General features: G+C 35.9%; 2 protein-coding genes across 3 annotated transcripts; one reads left to right on the top strand and one right to left on the bottom strand.

Moving 5' to 3' along the window:
• Nucleotides 1–969: 969 nt before the first annotated feature.
• On the top strand, nt 970–1,675 carry LOC133298047 (chaperone protein dnaJ 11, chloroplastic-like). Its single transcript, XM_061497290.1, has one exon. The coding sequence runs from the start codon at nt 1,034–1,036 to the stop codon at nt 1,511–1,513; it is 480 nt and encodes a 159-aa protein (XP_061353274.1). The 5' UTR covers nt 970–1,033; the 3' UTR covers nt 1,514–1,675.
• Nucleotides 1,676–8,628: 6,953 nt separating this feature from the next.
• On the bottom strand, nt 8,629–22,044 carry LOC133298039 (enhancer of mRNA-decapping protein 4-like). Of its 2 annotated transcripts, none has more exons than XM_061497280.1 (12): nt 21,180–22,044; nt 15,223–15,272; nt 14,989–15,145; nt 14,662–14,880; nt 13,524–13,652; nt 11,660–13,261; nt 10,917–11,276; nt 10,708–10,827; nt 10,408–10,578; nt 9,934–10,092; nt 9,705–9,830; nt 8,629–9,205 (listed from the first exon to the last, which is right to left on the bottom strand). In XM_061497280.1, the coding sequence occupies exons 1-12, from the start codon at nt 21,903–21,905 to the stop codon at nt 8,897–8,899; spliced, it is 4,128 nt and encodes a 1,375-aa protein (XP_061353264.1). In that variant the 5' UTR covers nt 21,906–22,044; the 3' UTR covers nt 8,629–8,896. The 2 variants fall into 2 exon arrangements, with proteins under 2 accessions (XP_061353264.1, XP_061353265.1); XM_061497281.1 differs by having other exon boundaries at nt 14,989–15,134; nt 21,180–21,312.
• Nucleotides 22,045–23,379: the final 1,335 nt, after the last annotated feature.

Genomic DNA, 23,379 nt, shown 5'->3' on the forward strand with positions numbered 1-23,379 from the left:
GGCATGATTTGTATAAGATAATATACTGTATAAGATAATATCATCCAATGTTTGGTAATGCACTGTATAATACTAGATAGGTTAAAAATAAATATTTTTTTCAAAAATACCTTTCAATAATTAATTTACATAATTCTTCCAAATATATCTTATAGAAATATGTTGATCAGTGTGTCCAAAAAATATATTAATTTTTATAAAAATAAAAGGCTCCAATATTTTAAAAAATTATATATTGAAAAATTATTTTTTATTTTAATATATTAGTATTAAAATAATATATTAAAATCTTGAGAGTTGCATTGGTTAATACATCAACCCCTTATCATGCCTAATCCTACCCTCCTAGGCCGGATTAAGTTATACATTATTTTAATGTATAAAAGGATCCTGCTGTATAAGCTTATACTATACGATGGTCACACCAAACAACTAAAAATGTTGTAACGTATAGTATAAACTTATACTATTTGACTTATACATCACACCAAACAAGCTCTGAAAAATAAAATTCGACTCTTCTAAATAAAAAGATGCATTTTAGGAAGAATATAAAATATTTTGTTAATTTAAATATTTATATTTATAATGAAATGTACATACTTATATAGACAACAATAAAATATTAAAAAAATTCTTCTTTTTTTTTTTGATAAAAAAAAAAAAAACTTTTAAATTCTGTTCATTTTTTGCAGCAGACAGACGTGGATCCCACCCCACTATTGTTTCATTTTCAAATTCCAAGCCTTCTAGAACCTCTTTAACGCACAGCATAAGCCACGTCATCATTTTCATTTTTTCTAGTCTCCCTTTTCTTTAAACAAACCCCACAGTTATGTATTCATCCATCGTGGCAATCAAAATGACTCTTATGCCCTTCCTTCTCTCTTCACTTTCTCTCTCCATCTTTGACTTCTATATAACCCTCATAAGCGTACTTTGCTCAGCACAAAAATCAGAGTGAATATTTCACATTCCCAATTTACCCCTCGCCGGAAAAAAAACACATAGCTACCCTTCTGTTCATTTCCCGATGCCGGCAACGTTCGGACTCGCCGCTCTTCCCTCCTCCTACTGCTTCACCTCCGCCAGGTTTATCCGGCGGCCGAGTTTCGAATCAGCGAACCACCGCCGGTTGTCGATCCGTTCCGTGGCAGCAGAGGCCGGACCGGTGGTAACTTATTCTCGGCGGCCGGCGGCGAGTCACTACGAGGTGCTGCGAGTCGAGAAGGACGCGTCGCCGACGGAGATCAAGTCGGCTTACCGGAGCCTGGCGAAGCTCTACCACCCCGACGCGGTATTGCGGCGGTCGCCGGAGACCGACGGCGGAGACTTCATCGAGATCTGCAACGCGTATGAGACCCTTTCAGATCCGTCAGCGAGGGCGATGTACGATCTGTCGCTTGCGGTGGCACGTGGTGGGAGGAACCGCCCGTTCTCGGCTCCGATGAGCCTGAATCGGGATTCTGGGTTTTACCCGACCCGGAAATGGGAAACGGACCAATGCTGGTAGAAAGAGCTTTTAACTTTGCTTTGGCAAATAACAATGAAAAGAGAAAAGTTATGGGGCTTATGAAAGAGACATTACGATAAAGTGATTGGGTTATGAAAGTTACTAACTTTAGCTACATACATACAACAAAGAAAAAAACAAAAACAAAAAATGATGTAAATTCTGACCCTTTCTTTTTGTGAGAATGTAAAGTTTTTTTAATTGGGTTATTTTTCATTTCCATTTTATTGCAATTTAAAAAACAACAAAATGGGAATTCTATTTGCGTTGATATGCTAAACTTACTGAAAAAGTCTAAAATAATTTGGGTAATGTTATTGTTTTTATTATCTATTTGGATGTTGGTGGATACATTTAACATTAATAGTTGAAAAAGAAGAAGAAAAAAAATAACTGCTATTGATTTCAAATAACAAAATAGGTAATAAGAATTAGGGAAAATATACTCTTATGTTGTAGGAGAGTATTTTTTTGTCATGTACATGGATTTCTGTGTTTTTTTATTATTATTTTTATCTTTTTCTATAAGTGGTGGGTCCCACACATGATTGTCTTATAGCATGAGAGAGCTTCTCTCTTATTGCATGAGATTAATAAAGCCCTAAGAATTATAACAGAAAATAATGGTAAGTATAATTATCTCAAATAATTTTTATATAACTCTAAAATGTAAATAATCTCGTTTATTTATCTCTCAATTAATTAATAGTCATCTAAAACTCAGACAAATGACAATTAAGAGGCACTTAAAAAGGTTAATCGTCCATTTTAGTCCTCATAATAGATGGATGACATTAATTAAATCTTTGACTTCGATTTAGTTTCTAGAAAGTGGTATCAAGGTTGTTACGATTTAAGTTTTTTTTTTTTTTTAAAGAGTTTAATGTTTCTTTTATTGTAGTAAATAAATTAATCTCATATATATAGATATATAATAAGTATATAGAGATTATATTTTTTTTCTATCTTCTTTCCATATGGGTCCGTATAGAATCCACATACTTTTATATGTATATAGAAACTAAATTTATCTCAAGAAATATTAAACCCATACGAGAAATCACTTTTACAATTAAAGGATTGAATTATGTAACTTGCATTTTGAATGACTAACTAGTTACAATGATAACTTTTTTGATTTAGTTGTAGCAAAAATTTATGTCATGCTCTTACAATGAACATTATTTTAGGCTCAATAATCTTAAGAATATTACTTACCATATACATCATAGCATATTTGTAAAGTTTGTATTATATTTCTACCCAAAAAAAAAGTTTGTATTATATATTTTTTGGAAATACATGTAAACTGAATTTTTTTATTAAGAATACTATTTACCATAGTTTTTATTATATAGTTACAACTAATTCTACCTTATTTTTTATACGCTCATACTTTGGTTATCTCACCTCACACGTGTAAAGTGAATTTTTTTAGTAGAACTAATCTTTTCATGTAGACTAAACTTATTAACAAATAACACGCTATTATTTTCATCTTGATTACCAAAAAAAATAAAAAATAACACGCTACTATTTTACATTAAATAATTCCATAAATCCTTATGGTGCACTATTATTTTTAATTTAAAGTAACGATATATTTTGTACTTGGCGTAGCTGAATTGATTAAACTATTAATATGAAAAGACTGACACATGCCATAAACATGTTGGGATTCGACTTGACTCAAAAAAGGTTCAGCGTATATCAAATGATGATAAATCAGTTGATAGTAAGAAAATTAAATAAGTAGAAAGAAAAGAGTGTCGGTTCGATCCTCATATGTCATCTCTGAAAGAAATTTAGATATTTTCATCTCTGACCTTCTTGTACTCTGAATCAATCCTATAAACGATTTCAGATAAGAATATCAAGAGAATCCAACTCCCTTCAAAACTATAATTAAGATTAAGTTAACTCAAAAGAAAGAAGCCATATATTGTCATTTGGTAGTATTCTCACTATTTCTCTCAAAATCACTCTTACTTTTATCGATATTCTTTTACTTCATTTAAATATTAATTAAGTTGATAGATAATAATTAATATGTAATGATTAAAATAATAAATAATAACATTATTATCATTTTATTAAATAACATTAAATTCATCGAGTCAAATAATAATTAATACTGTATACACTTCTCATTTGTATATCACAATCTTTCAAAACCTTGTAAATTAAAAAAATATCAAATATATCGCCAATAATAATACTTTTATTATTGATTTTTTTTTGCTCTTCTCCCAATTTTTTTAAAATATTTGATAGAGTTCAATGACTTCAAGTGACTAATTCTTGAAACATAAACTTCTCATTGTTTAACTCTTCAGACCTATTGAAATGAAATAGAGTATTGTTGGGTCCATGTCTCATGATGAACCCGACGCAAATTAATTGGTGTCATAATCTCTTGTTTATAAGAGATACTTAGAAATTGAGATGTCAGAGAGAAGAGAGCGAAAAAGAAATGCCTAGAGAAAGCACAAGTCAGAGATGAAGATTTTCTGAGGAAGAAACCCAGTGCCATTGCTGAAGAAGAAGAATATCATGTACAGTAAGATTCTATATCCCTTTTACAGAGAGAAACACTTGTGTGAGACACTAATGAGTATATCCATCCTTTAGAGAATGAAGTCCTCTGATTATTTAGCCATAGTGAATCTTGTGTAATCTGATTATTCGTATTGGACGTTTTTTTGAACTTGGTCCCGTAATTTTTACTCTTCACATCCTCTTTTTTTAAAAAAAATTCTTGGTATTCTCTTCCTTTTTATCTCTGTTTTTAAAATTTAATTTGCTATTACTGTTCACCAATGCTTCTGCAGGCCGACCCAAAGAAGATTGAACTAATTGAATCTGAGGTCGGGCTAAGAATTGTCAGGTTCTGAGACACAACAAATATATCGACTAATCTCTAGAAAAAATGGGAATCACAACACAAGAATCATGATGTTTCAAGAATAACTATCATTCAAGCAATTATGGAATATGCATTATATGACTCACCAAATTTAAATATATTAAATATTTGAATTCTTCAAACAAGAAGGAAAACAAAAAGAAAAATCAATATCAAATTATCATTAGTAATAATAAATTTGCATTTTTAAAATTTATAGAGATTCTAATAAATTGCGAAAAACAAATAAAAATTATTTAATTTATTAATTATTATTTGACTTATGAATTCAATGTCAATTTAAAAATATATATTATTTATGATCTAATTATTATTTGTAGTACTGCCACGTGACAGGTCCACTAAACCCCTAAAATATTCCAACTTCATTAAATTGATAATTAAGCTTTAAACATTGTTTTTTTTAATAAAAAAAAAAAAAAAAACACTGTCAAATTCAAATCCACCATGCACTTTTTATTTTCCATCTCCTTTTCCCTTTCTCATTTATTTATTTGTTTATTGATACACGAGGGAAAGAAAAAACAACTACAACTAACACATTCTGGGTAGGCCTATGCCTGCTACATCCTACAGGAGAAGGGGAACACATGACATGAATTCTTGGACCTTGAAACCAAAGTTGTGAGCATGTGTGCCTATTTTTAGGGCTTGTTTGAGAGTATTTTTAGGAAAGAAAGAAATGATAGAATTTTATTTAAACATATTGAGAGTTTGAGGAGAAAATATTAAAAATTACTTATCTATCCTTAGTATTAAAATATGAAAATTACATGTGTAATCTATGTTTTAAATGTGATACTACTAGAAACGTTTCAAATATTGACAAAATCTTTCAACGAAATTTTCGACACAAATCATATTCCGTCGAAAATAGAGACAAAATTTACAGAAAAAAATTATGTAAAAAGTTTTGACATAAACATTATCGTTAAGAACTATTTTCGTTCAAATTTTTGACAGAACACATTTTCATAGAAAATTTTCGACGAAAACCATTACGGTAAAAAAATTTGACAGAAAACATTTTTGACGAAAATTTTTTTCGTCAAAACTCTTGACAGAATCTAAATTCTGTCGAAACTTTCGATGAAAATATTTTCGTCCAAATTTTTGACCGAAATGAGTTTTGACGAAAAATATTTGCGTCAAAAATTTTGACGGAAAAAAATTTCGTCAAAATTCTTTACGGAATTTAATTTAACGGATATATTTTCGTCAAAATTTTTAACGTAAAAATATTTCCATCAAAAATTTCGACGAAAATATTTACGTCCACATTTTCATCGAAACTTTTTGACGTAAAATATTTCTGTAAAGAAATTTGACAGAAAATATTTCCGAAAAAAAATTTGTCAAAAATATTTAAGAAATCATTTTCGTCAAATTTTTTTATGGAAACTAAATTCAGTAAAAAAAATTTGACAATTTTTTTAATGGAAAATTTTTAAAAAAAAATATCATCAATCCGCAAGAAACTTTTTGAAAAAATTTGTTTTTTAATTGAAATTTTCTGACGGATTTTTTTTACGTTGAAAATTTAAAAAAAAACTAGTGTCATTAATTTGCGTCAAATCTCACCCCGTGTCATATGTTATTGTTTTATATTTCGATAGAAAAACAAGATTTTTGACGGATTATTTTTCGTCGAAAATTTTGACACAAATTTATTTCCAACAAAAATCTCGTCGAATAAAAAATTCAGTCATCTTTCGACGAAAAAATTGTGTCAAAAATATGATTTTTTTTAATAGTGTGAAAAGTACACAAATAATTTTTTTTAGAAATCTTAAATTTAATTTTATTTGTAAAATATAATAATTTTATTAATTTTTAAAAAAATGATAAATGGTAAAAATATCTCATTAACCCTATATTTTCTCCCTTACCTTTTTTTTTTAATTCCCAAATAAGGGAATGAAATACCATTCAATTTCCTTCATTTCCCTCGTCCTTAGGGGTTGTTTGTTACGATGACATATTTTATATTACCGGTAAAGTGGGTATAGCAATGTGAAATACTCATGTTTGTTAGAAGGTAGTTGCAAATTTGTCCTGAAAAATATGGATACCCAGTATTCACTTTAACACATAAAAATGTGAACCACGATTCCCCTTGAAGATGTGGTATTTTAGGATACCAATAAAGTGGTAAAATGTAGATTGTGTTTTCGGACTAAATTACGCTCTATCCTTCGTTCTTAGCATCCAATGGTTTTTTTTGTTCTGATCGTGTTTCATAAGTTATAGTGTCCAAGTTAGTTTCGTCAATTCATCCTATATTCCAAGCAATATTTTATCATCAACCAAACACATACATTAGTAAACTTAACCAATATTCTTAGTAATATTTTTCTCTACCAAACACTTTTTTGATAATATTCCCGGAAAACTCGTATTCGTACTATATTTCTAGTAATCATGATTCCCAGACCAAAAAAAAAAAATTCTCACTATCAAACACCCCTCTTAGATCCTCTTATTTCCCTTCCTCTCCAAACTACCAAACACAGTCTTCAAGTTTACAAATTATTAAGACTCCAAGACCTATGGAGGAGGATATATAAATTTCTCAAAACATCCTATATAAATTTCTCTCAAGCCATCTCAATGATGATGGAACCCTAAAATTAACAATAATAATTGGGGTATATGACTCTCGCAGGAGAGTCATTCTCTTTACATTATAAATACACAAAAAAACGTAAGGAACCCACAAAATAAAAAAATTGACATATTTTTCCATAGTGTGTGCGAGAGAAAATTGCATAGTTGTAAAATCCGGGTCGACTCGGAACCTGACGAACCGGTCATCAAACTGGTTCGGGTTAAGTATTGGACCGGTCATGCATCGACCCAATCAAATCCGGTCAAAACTGGCCAAATCCGATGACCCGGTCGGGTCATGCATTTAAAAAAAATCAAAAAATCAAAATTGTTTCATCTTGTCAAAAAAAATATAGAACTCATTTTAAAACTTTTTATAATTTTATTTGCTAGTATACTCTTCTACAATGACCTCAAATTTTAGCTTCTAATACTGAAGCAATTTGCGGAATAATAAATTAAGAGAATGTGACATAAGTCATTTTAATGTAGCTGAATTTGAAAAATATGAGTTCAATCACAATGTCATTGAGAGGTATATTTATGGAGATTCTGAGTTGCAATTTAAATTGACATAGTAATAGCATGCATTTTTATTTATTTATGCTTCTTGTTTTTTAGTTTATTTAATGAACCTTGTTTAATTCATTTTAGATATGGAGAATATAATTGAATTTATATGTTCATATTTATATATATTTTTATATATCTATATATATTCGGGTCAAACGGTCCGACCAGTGATCCACCGATCCGACCAGTGACCCAGTAACCTAATACCCCGACCGGATCGATGCCCGAGTCAGATTTAATAACACTCAAAAATTGTCTCTCCTATTGTTAGAGAGACAATAAGCCCATCATAATTACATATAAAATCACTAGAAACGGATTAACATAAGATACTTACTTGGATAGTTTCCTTAAGTTGATACCTCAGTACCACCCCTGTATAGAAAAAATAATATTATATCTATTCTTCATTTAATCTACATAATATATAAACAAAATCTACAATGCCTACACAAATCTATCTCTATAAACTAATATGTTCCAAGCATTAGAATAATCCTAAAAGAGAGTTCGAAGAACTTGAACATTTAATTAAATGTTTAATGTTTATCATATTATAAGAGATAAATTTATCTCTTATATACACAAAATTATAAAATTTATTTTTTTTCTCTCTTTTCTCCTCACATAGATCTCGTGTACTTTTCTATATATATATTAAAAAAAAATTATCTCCTACCACATAAGCAACATTAAACACTTTAACAAAACTTCCTTTTCCATTAAAATGCTCGTTTTAACAATAAACAACTCATACATATACTTTTATGTATGAATAAAAAAATAAACTTATCTCCTACGACATGATTAAACACTTTAACTAACTTCCTTTTCTGTTAGAATACTCCGCGTTTTAACAATAAACATCTCATAAAATAATACTCGATAACCTAATGGTAAAATAAAATAAAATTGAACTTATATCTTCATCCTACTCCTAAACTAATTAACGCATTTGGAAATTATGGCTTCCTAATGATGTAGAAGGAAGAGCGGGTGAGTTGGGAGTCAAAATCAATTTCGTTACTGCAGAATAATTTGATAGATAAACTACTTATCTACTTCCTTCGTTCATAGAAAAATGACTACAAAGAAACTCACTGAGCTTTGTACAAAATTCCAATCATTAGAAGTTCAAAAGGCGAATTTGCACATTTCTTTTTTTTTTTTGAACTCTACCAGCATTTGAACCTGGACCATTCTGGCATTGTCCTCCAACAACTACCATATCGACCATGAATGCTAGTGAATTTGCACATTTCTGGAAATGAGAAAAATCATTTACATGTCATAAGCATAGAGTTGATGACATGCAACAAAAGACGGATACTGGAGAGATCAGCTCCAGTCATTGTAGGCAAACTACGTTGATGATTCAGTATCTGATAGACTTGCTCAAAGATGGGTCGCACGTGCATTGTAATCATGGGGTCTGAGGGATTAATGGCAGCAGCTACATCTGTCATCCACGCAATCTTTCGGGGTGTCTCGTTGTTAATATCACAAGCCAACTGCTGCAGAAGTGAAAGCACTACTCCTTGGCTTAAAGGAAGAGGAACCATTGACAGAAGTCCATGCAAATCAACCTGCTTAGCAGAAATGGAGTGATTCTGTTAATAATCAATATTTATTTGAGGAAAGTTCAGATAAGAAATCTCCAAGCACCCATATAACAGCAAGTAACTTAAATTAATTAATGCTTGGCTGAAATAAGGACTAATAAAATGCTACTAGGTTAATGCTCCCTCAAAATAAGGGTCCAATGGCACACACATTTTCTCCTCCCCCAAAACAAACAAGAAAATGTGGAATGTTGTGCACAGGATGATGATGGTTCACTTTGATTCCTGTGATACATTTGACAACTCAAAATGCCACTCTCAATTCATAGACATGGTATGAATCAGAGACCTAAAAAAGTTATACAGCAAAGAATTGAATTGCAAGGGATTGGGAACTTCTACACAATTTACCCTTCCTAAACCAATCAGGGATAATAACAAAGGAAACATATTACAACAGATTTTACCCAAGCTGACCTACAGTTTGTTTTTTGATTGAAGATATGGAAACATTTTGGCATACCTGAGAACATAACCAAGATACAATCGACACATCACTTCTTTGTAAAGCTCCAGTGAAAGCCTCCTCATATTTCCGTTCAGAAATCAGCCTTGATAGCTCCTGAGTGGGATCCAGTGGCACTTCAACCTGAGATGCATCACAAAATTGCAAGAGCTATTACTATCATGTACACTCAAAAGTATGGGTTCCTACAACAAGGACCCACAAGTGGTTAGCAAAGTTACCCCACCTTCTCATGAAGTAAAGGACCATTGTTCAGCTGGACGGGCAAAGGATTTAATGTGCCCGAGGTTGTTCTTGCAGCTGCAAGTGCCACTAGCTTTCTCTGGCCCTCGAGAACTTCTCTACTCAAGGTTTGAGTAACTGACGATGCTGAATTAATGGAATCCTGCAAATTGAATTAAGAGGAATACTACCATTGAGATACAAAAAGGGGGGCAAGCTATAAATGAGAGTAACAACCACGTCCAAAAGCTTTGTCTTGACATCACTTAGAACAATTAGTTCTATTCAGAAAGTGACAAGTACGTTATTTATCTCTCTTGAATACACTCTCCTTTTTTCTCATATCATTGAACTCTTTGATCATCTTTTTCCACAGTCATTAATTTATCTGTATCTCTTGAATAAAATGTAACCTAGAACTTGATTTTCCAAAAGAGTGAAGCAAGACATTTTTGTCCAAATGAACAAGTATACTCACCCTTAAAGTCATTGCCAAAGAAGTGGGCCCAGATTCAAGGCGTTGCTGCACTGCAGTTGAATGTTCAACCATGCCTTTTTGAAATGTAGCATCTACTTGCTCAAACATGGCTTTGCATGACATCTCGAATGCAGGAACCACTGATGTTTCAAAACTGGATTTGAGTCCATCCTACAGGAGAAATTATTTCACACTAATGAACAAATGCGAACTCTATGAAATCACAAATACCACTTACTCCACGAATGAATTAATATAAGATACAACACACTTAACGTAAATGCAAGGTAAGTGTCATACCTGAAGCACCTGTTTGCCAGTTGTCTGAAACTGTGCTTGGATTTGTCTAGCTACGGTAGCTTCAAGTTTTGAATTAACTGATTTATCAAGTTGATTCACTGCCTTATCACCCACACCTCTCTGTGGCATAAAGTGCCAATTAGATCCCAGCAAGATAACTTCACCAAGTTAATTCTTAATTCTACTAGATATAAAGATAGTGTACAAACCTGGAAGGACTCTGCAATAGAAGAAGATATTATTTTTTCCACAGCAGGTGACATTGCACGAACTACAGCTTGCCCAACTGAAGCCATTTCCTTCTTCACTGTTTTTTCCAATATTGCTGGTAGATCCTTATTCACAAAGTTACTAATCAAACCTGTAACTTGCTGGATGCGGTCTCTTAACAATTTTTCATTTTTCGCATTCTCCTCTTGAATTCGAGCCCACAAGGCATCAGTGTTAGCCTTGACAGCTTTTTCCATGCTCCTCCCTAGGGAAGCCTCGAGCCTTCTACCTTCTTTTGTAACTGGAACTGTAACCATCATGGTCATTTGCTTCTGCATCTCTTTTTGCATTGTCAATAACTGCCAAGTATGGTGACAAAATTATTGATGACTCAAACTGATCAAATATGGAAAATACAACTCTGTAAAGTTACTTCAGTACATTTTGCAAGAAAGTAAAAATTCAGTATGAATACAAACATATACAATCTATATGTCCCTTATGTTCTTGATATAAGGGGAAAAAATAGCTCATTTGGATGGGCCTTTTTTGCAATAAGGGAAAAAAAAAAAAGGAAGCTGTTTACAGCTTTTTCTAAAATCAAAACTTTACCATTTTAAAAAAACTTTTTATTATAAGCACGTTCACCAAAAAAGTCCACCCAAATGCATTCTAATACATGCACATTATAATTTATTGTTAGGTATGCATCGTGACCAGCAAAAAACTCTTGAATAATCACCTGGTTGAGCGATTCTTGCATTCCTAGAATTTGAGGAAAAGCATTTTCTGTAGAAGGGAGGCTCAAACTTCCATTTGGTTCATAAGACAAATCAGTTGAATTGCATGCACTTGGAGATGGGGAAGATGGACCTGATGCTTGAGAACTTTTGCCCTTCTGTCTCTTCCCTTTAGTATTAGGCGTAGGGGATGGTGGTATCGTCATTGATGTAGATGAGTCAGACACCTTTTCATGGACATCTTTTGCCAAGTCTTGGAGTCCATCCTCGCTGGCATTAGGATGTTGGGCCAGTGAGTCGCCCACAATAGAATCAACTTGACCAGGCTCCTCTGTAATGTAAGTTTCCCTAGATATCGCAGAGCATTCTCGAGCCATGTCAATACCAAGATCCGAAGCCTGAGAGCAAAAGTATTTTTCTTTACTATCAGAGACTAGGTTTTGTTGTGGCCCTTGCCGGCCAAACTCATCGCTTGGATTAGATCTTGCCTCACCCACAACTTTCACTTCCACTTCAGCATTACCCACATCAACCACATCCTGGATCTTTGCTTCTCCTTCACTCTTTCTATCAATTATATTAGTCTCAGAGGAGGAACCAGCTTTTATGATCTCAGACGGTGTAACCAGATGAGTTGGTTGCTTAAACATGACAGAAGGATTAAGTACACCAGGAATGTCATCCTGTTTGACTTTCTTATCATCATTCTTCAAATCATTATTCAGTGGTGGTACATCAGACAAGTTCCGATGAATGGTATCCATTTGTCGGTCAACTGAATAATCATTAACAGGTTGGTCCCCAACATGATCACTCAAGTTAGACTGTGGACTCCTAAAATCAGAAAGTTTCCTAGACAACCTTGGGCTCAAAGGAAGAGGCGGAGATGGAACACAAACAATATCAGCATCACTACTAGAAGGAGCCAATGTAACTGGTTTAGCTTCAATATTTGAGCTGCTGATTTCTTTAGAAATAGGTGCCTCGATATGGCCAGAGCTTAAAGGGTATCTTGCCACAAGTCCACTCTCAGTGCTACTTGCTTGTATCATTGTTTTGGGAGCAGAACTAGCTAAAGACATTTCAGATGTTCGACCTGCAGATGAATCTAAAGAGGTGAATCCTTCAGCAGTAACTGCATCTCGCGAAACACTGGAATCTGACTTCTCTACTCCCACATTTTCCAGTGGTGGAGGCAAGCACTGAGCTAAATCCAATGCATACTGCTGAATAGCCTGTGTCTGAACACAATAAACCTGAACAATATGTTCACCATGAGGTAATATATCACTTGTCCCAGTAAAACTCAAAATGGGCATTGTCACAGTAAACTCAGATATATAATCCATCCGGGTCGATTCTGGATTAGGACCATATTCTAAGTGCACAGCATATATAGCATTCCTCTGGGCATTTGCAAGTAGAAGCAGACCTGCATGAGACAATGCTGCAACTTGATTAAAAAATGCATCCTTATGAGACGGTTGAGCTGAACTCTTCAGCTCCAATGTGTGAGTGCATTTCCATGATTCAGCATCGCTTGGGAGCAGCCAACCTTCTTCACTTGCTGAGACCCAAAGCTTCACTTCCCGATTTTGTGGTCCCTACAAACAGGTGTCAATTATAAATAAGTAAAACAAATATCACTAGAATAGTTACATATGGAGGACTATTGGATAATACTAATGAACTTTGGATACAGGACTCTGCTAATTTTTTTTTAAGCATTAAAATGAGAAATAGGTAGATTCTAGTGAATGAAATTGGTTATTATCACAGAAATTGAATTGAATTGACTTCTGGATAACACTAATTCAGATAGAAGACCTACTCAACAATATTAGAAAACTTGATAAATATAGTTACCGCTGTTATAAGGACAATATGACCAGGCTGGTGTGGAGCAGTAAAAAATGTAGCAGAAAAAACAGGCTGCCCATCATGTGGTCTCAAAATCACAAGCGGCTGTGTCTTGCGATCTTCCCAGATCTTTATCTGTCACATTTGATGATCAAAGACAAATATGATTGACACATCTATTACAAATTAAACAAATAACAAAGCAGGACATACTCATCCATGAGAATGGTACACTCAGTTGAGAAATAAGAATATTCAAATTAATGAAGAGAAAAGAACAAGTGGTAGTTTTCTATCAGGAGATTCAGGACTTTTTTCCCATGAGTTTACAAATGATCATAATCTGTTCAATAACTTCAACAAAAAATGACAAGTTTTAAGTTTAAGTATAGATTAAAATAAAATTTTGAAATATTTATATCCAACTTTTTTACCCAGTTTCATAGTTGTTCTCCATCATTGTCCTCACTAGTTTTTTCTGTAACTGCATCTGCTATATTGTTTTCTATCTCCATTTCTATCCCTTAATGCACCAATATATATGTGTGTTTCGTTTTCTAGTAAATACCAATGCGAGCTAAAAGAAAATCATAGATATTCATGGAACATTAATGCCACTGCATTATTTATCCTGATCAGAAAAAATTCTGTAACATTGTCTCAGCTTTAACCCAAGTGGCATCACCAATAAATCTTTTCATCATAATTAATTGAGCCACTTCTATTTGGCCAGCAAGTCAATTTCACCATTTTACATCACCATGGAATGATTCTCTTTATTATTTCTTGATTTATCTCTCAATAACCACCTTCTTTCCGTTATCATTGTTAGAGACAGCCCCCGTATTCTTAGGCTGATGGACTTGGATCTCTTTATTAATCTTTCTACAGGTACATACAAACTTAGGCCCATCATTTGTTAAATGCACATATTAATTGTTTACTTTTACTTTTATCCCAAGACTATGCACAACAAGCTAAGAATTAAATTTGTTACAAGCTGTATAGATAAGAGGATGCAAAGATATTTATAAATGCCCATAAAATACCAATTCAAATAAAATCATCAACCAAAAATGAATCAAAACTGGAAAGAAAAAAAGGAAAAAAAGTTAGCAATTAATTAGAACAAGAAAATACAAACCGTGCCATCTTGTGAGGCAGATACCAATCGATTTGTCATCCATTGGCACATTGACAAATCAGTCACCTCCCCATCATGTGTGCCTACAAGTTGAACCCCATCAATGAGCTTGTCAACAGGACATCTCAGAGGATCCTCCGTCACAAAGGCTTCACCATTTCCAACTTTTGTGGTGTCAATTCTCAGCACATATTTTCCCATACCAACTATCAAAATCTCCTGCAAGAAAAGGTCAAATCAATATAACAAGAACACAAGAAAGAAAGTTCAATAATTGCTTAAAGCTTTCAGAACTGAGAACAAAAATGGAGAGTATGTGGCAATTACTTGTTTGTGGCAGTGCCAGCAAATTTGAGGATGTTCAACTTTCTCCTCTCCCACTATTTGAATAGCAATAACAATATTGGCAGTAATTTGAGGCTTATCTTCATCATCTGGACCTTCAGAGATCTTCCACACATAAACACGGCCATCTGCACCAACACTGTAGAAAAAGCATGTTCCCATAATCCATAGACAAACAAACTGGGCCATTTGACAATTTCAGGAAACAGAAACTACCTAGCCAAGAGATGAACATCTTCAGCAAAAAAAGCCAAGTCCGTGACCCTCTGACAAGAAAAAAAGAAATAGATTAATCAAAGTGTTGGAAACAGTGTTGTACTGTGTTTCCATAGTGTAAAGTACAGTGTACAAATATCGTAAAGAGTAAAGTATTGTGTAAATAGGGAAGTGTTTAATGTAGTGTCTAGGTTCATTGAACCTTTTTCTGTTGTAAATATGGAAGATATCTGTTAGAATAGTTGTAAAAATAGTTCAGTATATATATAGTCCCACATCGTATGAGCTCAACCTATTAGGTCTTTTAGTCTCTTTAAATAGAGAGCTCTTGAACATTGTAATACACTATGATTATTCAATATACAATTATTCTTTAATCTCAACTTGGTATCAGAGCTTTTTAGCTCTGGGGATCCGCTTCCGCTAAAACCCTAAGCCCACTGCTTAGGTGTTTTCTTCTACTTTGCCGTGCATTCTTCCGGCGAGTTTTTTCTCTAAGCCGTGTGTCTCTCCGGCTTGTTTCTTCAACTGTCAGAACCACTTCCCGCCGCCAACAACCGCCGCTCGTCACTGTTCAGGCCACCGAAGCACTGTTCCGGCGAGTTTTTAGCCCAGACTACCTGCGATCAGGACCGTCTCATCCCGGCGACCAGTTCTATGGTGGTCCGACCACCGTCGCGTCAGCCACGCGCCGTTCTTCTCCTTTGCGCGTGGTGCTCACGCGCCACCTTCAACCGGCGCGTGTGCACTGTTCCGGTGGAGTTTTCCGGCCGTTCTTGGACAGAACTTCTCGTCTTCTTCTCCTCTTTCCGGATCTGTGCTTGGTTCTTTGTGGGTCTCACTTTAGACGCGTGGTTCTCCTTGATTGGATATCGTTTGCCTTCGTTTACGGATTTTATATTCTGTCTTTAAATGGCAGCAGCGTCCCCTGATCTCTCGGAGGTTAACTCTCCTTGTCCTCCTGTCAAAACTTCCTCAGGAATCATCTCTACTAATATTGGGCCCATTACATCTTCCAAACTGAAGGATTCTAGCTCTCTTGCTGCTAATATAGCTCAGTCAGACAATGCATCATTTGGTTCAGTTTCTCTCTCACTTGCGGACTATGCTGCACTCCAAACTCTTCTCAAGAAGGCTTCTCCTCAGTCTCAACCATATACTGGTAATCCCGTTGCTTGTGTTTCTCATTCTACATCACTTGGCACTTGAATATTTGACTCAGGTGCTACCGATCATCTCTGTGGTAATACGGAACTATTTACATCTCTTACTTATTCTGATCATTTACCTTCTTTTACCCTTGCGGATGGAACCAAAGCCCCAGTTCGTGGGATTGGACAAGCTCGTCCAACCTCTACCTTAGCCTTGACATCTGTTTATTACATTCCTGACATCCCTTATAACTTAATTTCTATTAGTAAGTTGATCCACTCCGTCACTTGCACCATTACTTTCTTTAACCATTCTGTTTCTGTGCAGGATCCGGGTACGGGGAAAATGATTGGAGTGGGTCGTGAGTCACGGGGGCTTTACTATCTGGATGTGCCTCGTCCTTCAGTGGCACTCTCTCTCACAGAATCTCCACAATTTATCCACAGTCGCCTCGGTCATTCAAGTCTTTCAAAGTTGCAGAAAATGGTTCCTCTTTTATCCGGTCTTCAGTCTTTAGATTGTGTGTCATGTCAACAAGGGAAGCATACACGTTCCTCTTTTGCCAGTCGAGTCAATAAACGAGCTGATGCCTCTTTCTCTCTTGTTCATTCAGATATTTGGGGTCCAAGTCGTACCTTGTCTGTTTTAGGCTTTCGGTATTTCGTTACCTTTATTGATGATTTTTCCCGTTGCACTTGGGTCTATTTAATAAAAAATCGTTCTGAGTTATTTTCCATTTATAAAAAGTTTTATACTGAGATTCATACTCAATTTGGTGTTTCTATTTGTATTCTACGTAGTGATAATGCTAAGGAATATGTTTCTATTGATTTTTCTAATTTCTTGGCCACACAAGGTACTTTACATCAAACTACTTGTCCTCACACTCCACAACAAAATGGGGTGGCTGAACGTAAAAACAGACATCTCATTGAAACTGCACGTACCCTTCTTCTTCATATGCAAGTTCCCCTTCACTTCTGGGCAAATGTTGTACTCATCTCTTGTTTTCTCATCAATCGCATGCCCTCATCTGTGCTCAACAATGACATTCCTCATAACCTATTGCTTCCAGATGTTCCTCTTTATCCTCTAACTCCACATGTCTTTGGTTGTACTTGTTTTGTTCATGATCTCACTCCTGGTAAGGATAAGTTAACATCCAAAGCCTTTCAGTGTATCTTTCTTGGTTATTCTCGTCTTCAAAAGGGTTATCGTTGTTATTCTCCCGATCTTAAGCGTTACTTAGTTTCCGCTGATGTCACTTTTCTTGATCAACAACCCTTTAATTCTATCCCATCTCAGTTGTCACAGGTTGATCATGTTCTTCCTGTCCCTTTTCTTGACTTGTCTTTGCCAGCTGCAGGTGCTTCTATTCCAGATGAGCAACCTATTGCTTCTATACCTGAGAACAGTCCACTTCTCACCTATCAGCGTCGCAAAACTGTGCCTCCTGTCGACTCGACTCTTGCTGACTCATCGCCCACTGCTGTTGCTTCTTCCCCTCCGGATCCTTCACCAGAGGCTCTTCCCATTGCTCAAAGAAAAGGTACACGTACTACTCGTAACCCTTATCCTCTTTATACTTTTTTGAGCTATGACCGTCTTTCTTCACCTCATTTCACCTTTGTTTCTAGTCTTTCTTCTATTTCTATTCCTAAGACCACAGGTGAAGCATTTTCCCATCCAGGGTGGCGCCAAGCGATGCTTGATGAGATGACTGCACTTCATTCCAATGGCACTTGGGACCTTGTTTCTGCTCCTCCAGAGAGATCTACAGTTGGTCGTCGCTGGGTGTTTACTGTGAAAGTTGGACCTGATGGCTATGTTGATCGACTCAAGGCCCGCCTAGTTGCAAAGGATTTTACTCAATATTCGGCTTTGATTATAGCGATACATTCTCTCCGGTCGCTAAGATGGCGTCAGTTCGCCTATTTCTTGCTCTTGCTGCTATTCGTCACTGGCCACTCCTTCAACTTGACATCAAAAATGCCTTTCTTCATGGTGATTTACAAGAAGTTTATATGGAGCAACCACCGGGTTTTGTTGCTCAGGGGGAGTCTAGGAAGGTGTGTCGTCTTCGCAAATCCTTATATGGTCTCAAGCAGTCTCCTCGGGCATGGTTCAGTCGCTTCAGTTCTACTGTTCAGAAGTTTGGCTTAATTCGCAGTAAAGTTGACCACTCTGTGTTTTATAGGATCACATCTCCTGATAAGTGCATCTATTTGTTAGTCTATGTTGATGACATCATCCTCACCGGGAGTGATCAAGCTGGAATTCGTCAGTTAAAACAGTATTTATTCAGTCAATTTCAGACAAAGGACCTCGGGAAGCTGCGTTACTTCTTGGGAATTGAGGTAGCACAATCTAGACAGGGTATTTCTATCTGTCAAAGGAAGTATGCCTTGGATATCCTAGAAGAGACTGGCATGTTGGCGTGTAAGCCACTTGACACACCCATGGATCCTACTATCAAATTACTACTCGGACAAGAAGAACCATTATCTGATCCTGGACGTTATCAGAGGTTGATTGGGAAGCTCAATTATCTCACTGTGACTAGGCCGGACATTTCTTTTGCTGTTAATGTCGCTAGTCAGTTTCTTGATTCTCCGTGTGATTCTCATTGGGATGCCGCTGTTCGAATCCTTCGTTACATCAAAGAAGCACCAGGGAAAGGTTTATTATATTCAGATCAGGGAAATACAGAAATTTGTGGTTATTCAGATGCCGATTGGGCAGGATCACCCTCGGATAGGCGCTCTACTTCAGGCTATTGTGTTTTCTTTGGAGGAAACCTGATTTCTTGGAAAAGTAAGAAACAAACTGTTGTTGCCCGATCTAGTGCAGAGGCCGAGTATCGTGCAATGGGAGTTGCTACCTGCGAGCTAATCTGGTTAAAGCAGTTGATTCGGGAGCTCCATCTTTGTGAACAGAAGAAACCCATGACTCTCATTTGTGACAATCAAGCTGCACTACATATATCCTCTAATCCTGTATTTCATGAGAGAACCAAACATATAGAGATCGATTGTCATTTCATTCGAGAAAAGATTCAGTCAGGAGAAATCAAAACGGAATTTGTCAACTCCAATGATCAACTCGCGGATGTCTTCACTAAAGCTCTTAGGGGTCCTCGGGTTGAATATATTTGTGGCAAGCTGGGTGCTTACAATATATATGCTCCAGCTTGAGGGGGAGTGTTAGAATAGTTGTAAAAATAGTTCAGTATATATATAGTCCCACATCGTATGAGCTCAACCTATTAGGTCTTTTAGTCTCTTTAAATAGAGAGCTCTTGTACATTGTAATACACTATGATTATTCAATGTACAATTATTCTTTAATCTCAACTATATCTTTCCTTTATTAGTCAGATTATGTAATTGTTTGTTTTTTTTAGTAGCCAGATTATGTTTTCTTATTTTTTAGGATTTGGGTTTATTCCTTTAGGCCCATTAGTCTCTCTCTCTCTCTCTATATATATATATATATCATATTCCTCTGTACATTTTTTTTTAGAATCAATAATATTTTTCAATTTTTCTCCTTTCAAGTCTTTCCTTATATAATCAACACCTTGTAGAGTAGCAAAACATACAGAAATTTTTCATCCTCTTCTAGTTTCCTCTCCATTCAATGTAGAATCGAGAGCTTGAGAAGAGGAAACTTTAATTCATGGCTATCCAGTGGACTCACTGTCCATCGATGACAAATTTCTTCCAGTAACCATATTTCCACTCTGATTTCTTGTCTACATAGTAGAGTAATCCTTCCGGCCACCAGCCGTCTGTCGCCAGAAAAAACCCATGGATCTGGATCATCTTTTCAACCATAATGGTTTCACAGCCAAAGGACTCAGAGGATATCCACCCACATGGTGCACTGTTTCCACAGTGATGGCCTCTCATTCTGACCTCCAATTTGTGGTGTCATAACCTTGTCATCTTTTTGTCCGCCGCCTGCTGCCACTATAAAATTTTTCGCGACCTTTCTATGCAAAATCTCCCAAAAGATAGCCCTCCCCGCCGCCGTTTGTTGATCTGTTTGCTGCTGAAGTCAGAGGTCTGGTGCCACCCCTTTTTCACATCCATGACATTTCCCTTGCTTCTTGTAGAGGCTGTTTGGCCCCCTTTGGGCCTTTATTTTGCTGACCCATGGTTAGATCTAGTTCCCAAGCAGAGTCGAAAGATATTCCATTCCAAAGGCAAAGCCCCCAGTTTTCACAAACTACAAATTGGATGGTCCTATGATACTTGGCCTCTGAAATAAAGCTAAAGCTCAGTGGCCAAGTATCATGCAGATCACATCACTACTAAGGCTGACATGGTCCCTCTATTGACAAAGGTTGATGCTCAACTATGTAGCACCATTAAAGCCATGATTCATCCTTCCTTGAAGCAGATCTTTAGTGTACATGCTACCAGCAAATTCATCTGCACTCAGGCCAACATCCTTTATACCAATGACTCAACAGTCAACATCTTTATGGGGTATCGCAAAACCTCATGAATGCCATTGCTCCTCGCATTGGGGTCTAGATATTTTGTTGCCTTTATTGATGATTACTCTCATTGTACTTACATGTTTTTAATGGAAAATCAATCTAAGGTGTTTTCTATTTATCACTAGTTTCACAATAAACACAATGCCACCTTTCACCAAGAATCATTGCAACACTAATTAGTAATTACCTAAAGAAAAAATATGGTGTTTTATTTTTATTTTCTTCTTTTATTACAAAACCAGCACAAGCCACTAACTAAGCAACAAGATAAACCATTTCTAAAACCAAGAAACCAAACCTGATTGTGGCCTCTCAGCAAAGATCTGACCGCAGTGTGAATGTTGAGCACCCTAATGTTCCCCTGTTTCAAACCATAGCATATATACGACTTATTCACAGCAATTTGGCGACCCAAAACCGGGTTAGGATCCGACCCATATTTGGTGATGGGAGCAACCTCGAGCTGAGGCTGCACCTCACCAGGCAACCTAACATCCACATCATACACAACATGCTCCCCGATCAAATGCCTTCCTCTGGGGACCTTACTGCTCGGCGCCCGAATCAGCGCGGCCGCCGCAGCGGCATTGGCGGCAGTCAACACGCCCATCGTCGGCAGAACAACGGGGAAATTGGCGGCAACATAATCTGAGGAGAAAGGTGTGGATGCTGGTTGCTGTGGTGGCGGCGGCTGCGACGGGTTGGGCGGGGCGCTGAGGAGGGCCATTAGGCGAGCGCCGGCGTTGGGGTTGGAAGGAGGAGGGATGGGTTGAGGTTGGAGAGGTGGAGTGGGGAAAGAGAGGGAGCGGTGGTGGTGGTGGATTTGGAGGTGGTCGTAGGGGATGTTGTGGTGGAAAGGGGCGGTGGAGAAGGGACCGGTGGATGGAGGAGGGTATGAAGAGGAGGAAGAGGATGACGGAGGGAATGGGGAAGAAGGGTTAGGGTTAGGGTTTGGGTTTGGGGGATTGAAGAAAGTGTGCATATCGAAGGGAGGAGGTTGAGGTTGATTAGGGGAAGCCATCATCAGATTGAATTGAATTCAATTGATAATCAATTCAATCTGACTGAATTTGTGAGGACTAATGCAGAATTTGCAGATAGATTGAGATTGAGAATTAGAGAGAGAAAGAGAGTCTGCGAGTACGTGCAGAGAGAGAGAGAGTGAGATCTGAAAGAGTGGGGGTTTTGGAAATGGAACTTACAAGTTACAACCCACAAACACAAAGGGGATTTCTAATTTTCTGCACAATTTTTTTGACGTCATTATTTTACGTGGATGGTCTGTTTGGTGTAACGTATAAGGCTTGATAGTATAAGTTTATACTATACGTTATGACATTTTCAGTTGTTTGGTGTGACCATCGTATAGTATAAGCTTACAGCAAGATCCCTTTATACATCAAAATGATGTATAACTTAATCTGGCATTGGAGTGGTGGATTAGGCCTGATAAGGGATTGATGTATTAATATTGCTTACAAATACAATTCCCAAGAACTAATATATCATTTCAATATTTATATATTAAAATAAATTTTTTTAATATATTAATTTTTAAAATATTGGAAGATATTATCTTATACAATACCATACCAAACGCTGGATAGTATTAAAATTTAATCAGGTCTTATACAATCAGGTATTACACTATCAGGCCTTATCATATACTATGCACCAAACATGTTATGTCACATAGAGAAATCATGTGGGGCCCACCATTAAAGGATAAAAAAGAAAAAAGAAAGAAAAGTGGATGGATTTTCGAAGTGAAATAACATGAGATAATTATAATGGTGAAATAATTACCTCATGTGAAATGAGAATAGTATTTCCCTTATTTTATTCTTATTAATTTATTATAATGTATGAAGTTTTATCAACATTTGTGTCTTCCTTCTCGAATGGAGTATTAGTCTCATCCTTCTTTTAATAGTAAAGTTCAATGAACCCGCTGTTTCAATAAGAGGATAGCCTTCAGAGCTATACTCCGAGAATAAAATGGTCAGACAAGGTTGAACAAGGACACCTCCAAATTATGCCCAAAAAAAAAAAAATTAAAAAAGCCACTTACTTATATTCTAGTATATAACACAATGGGATTTTCTGTACATTATTGTGCAATATACTATATGTTTTAAATTACGATTTAAATAAATAAAAAACATAAAATTATCCCTGAATTTTACTAAGAGTTTAAGCCACTAGCTGATCTTCATGTTTAAAAGTTGAATTTATGTTAAAAGACCTCTAATTATACATTTCAGCAATAGAATTAAAAGATATGAATTATATGAGTTAATAATAACATTAATTAACTATGAGAGGGTGACAAAGTTGATAAGCAGTTCTCAAAACGGATCCAAGCTTTGGAGTTTGGAGGTTGCCATAGAGAGAGGAGATTGAGGAAGCTATCTTTTCAATGGGTTCGTACAAGGCTTTTTAAAATGTTGCTAGCTTTTTATTAACCAACATCTTTTCCAAAAAAGGGATACAATGTG

The sequence above is a fragment of the Gastrolobium bilobum genome, unplaced genomic scaffold (assembly GCF_033153095.1).
Source record: "Gastrolobium bilobum isolate Gb01-03AN ecotype WA unplaced genomic scaffold, APGP_CSIRO_Gbil_v1 utg7520, whole genome shotgun sequence".
Classification (NCBI taxonomy): Eukaryota; Viridiplantae; Streptophyta; class Magnoliopsida; order Fabales; family Fabaceae; genus Gastrolobium; species Gastrolobium bilobum.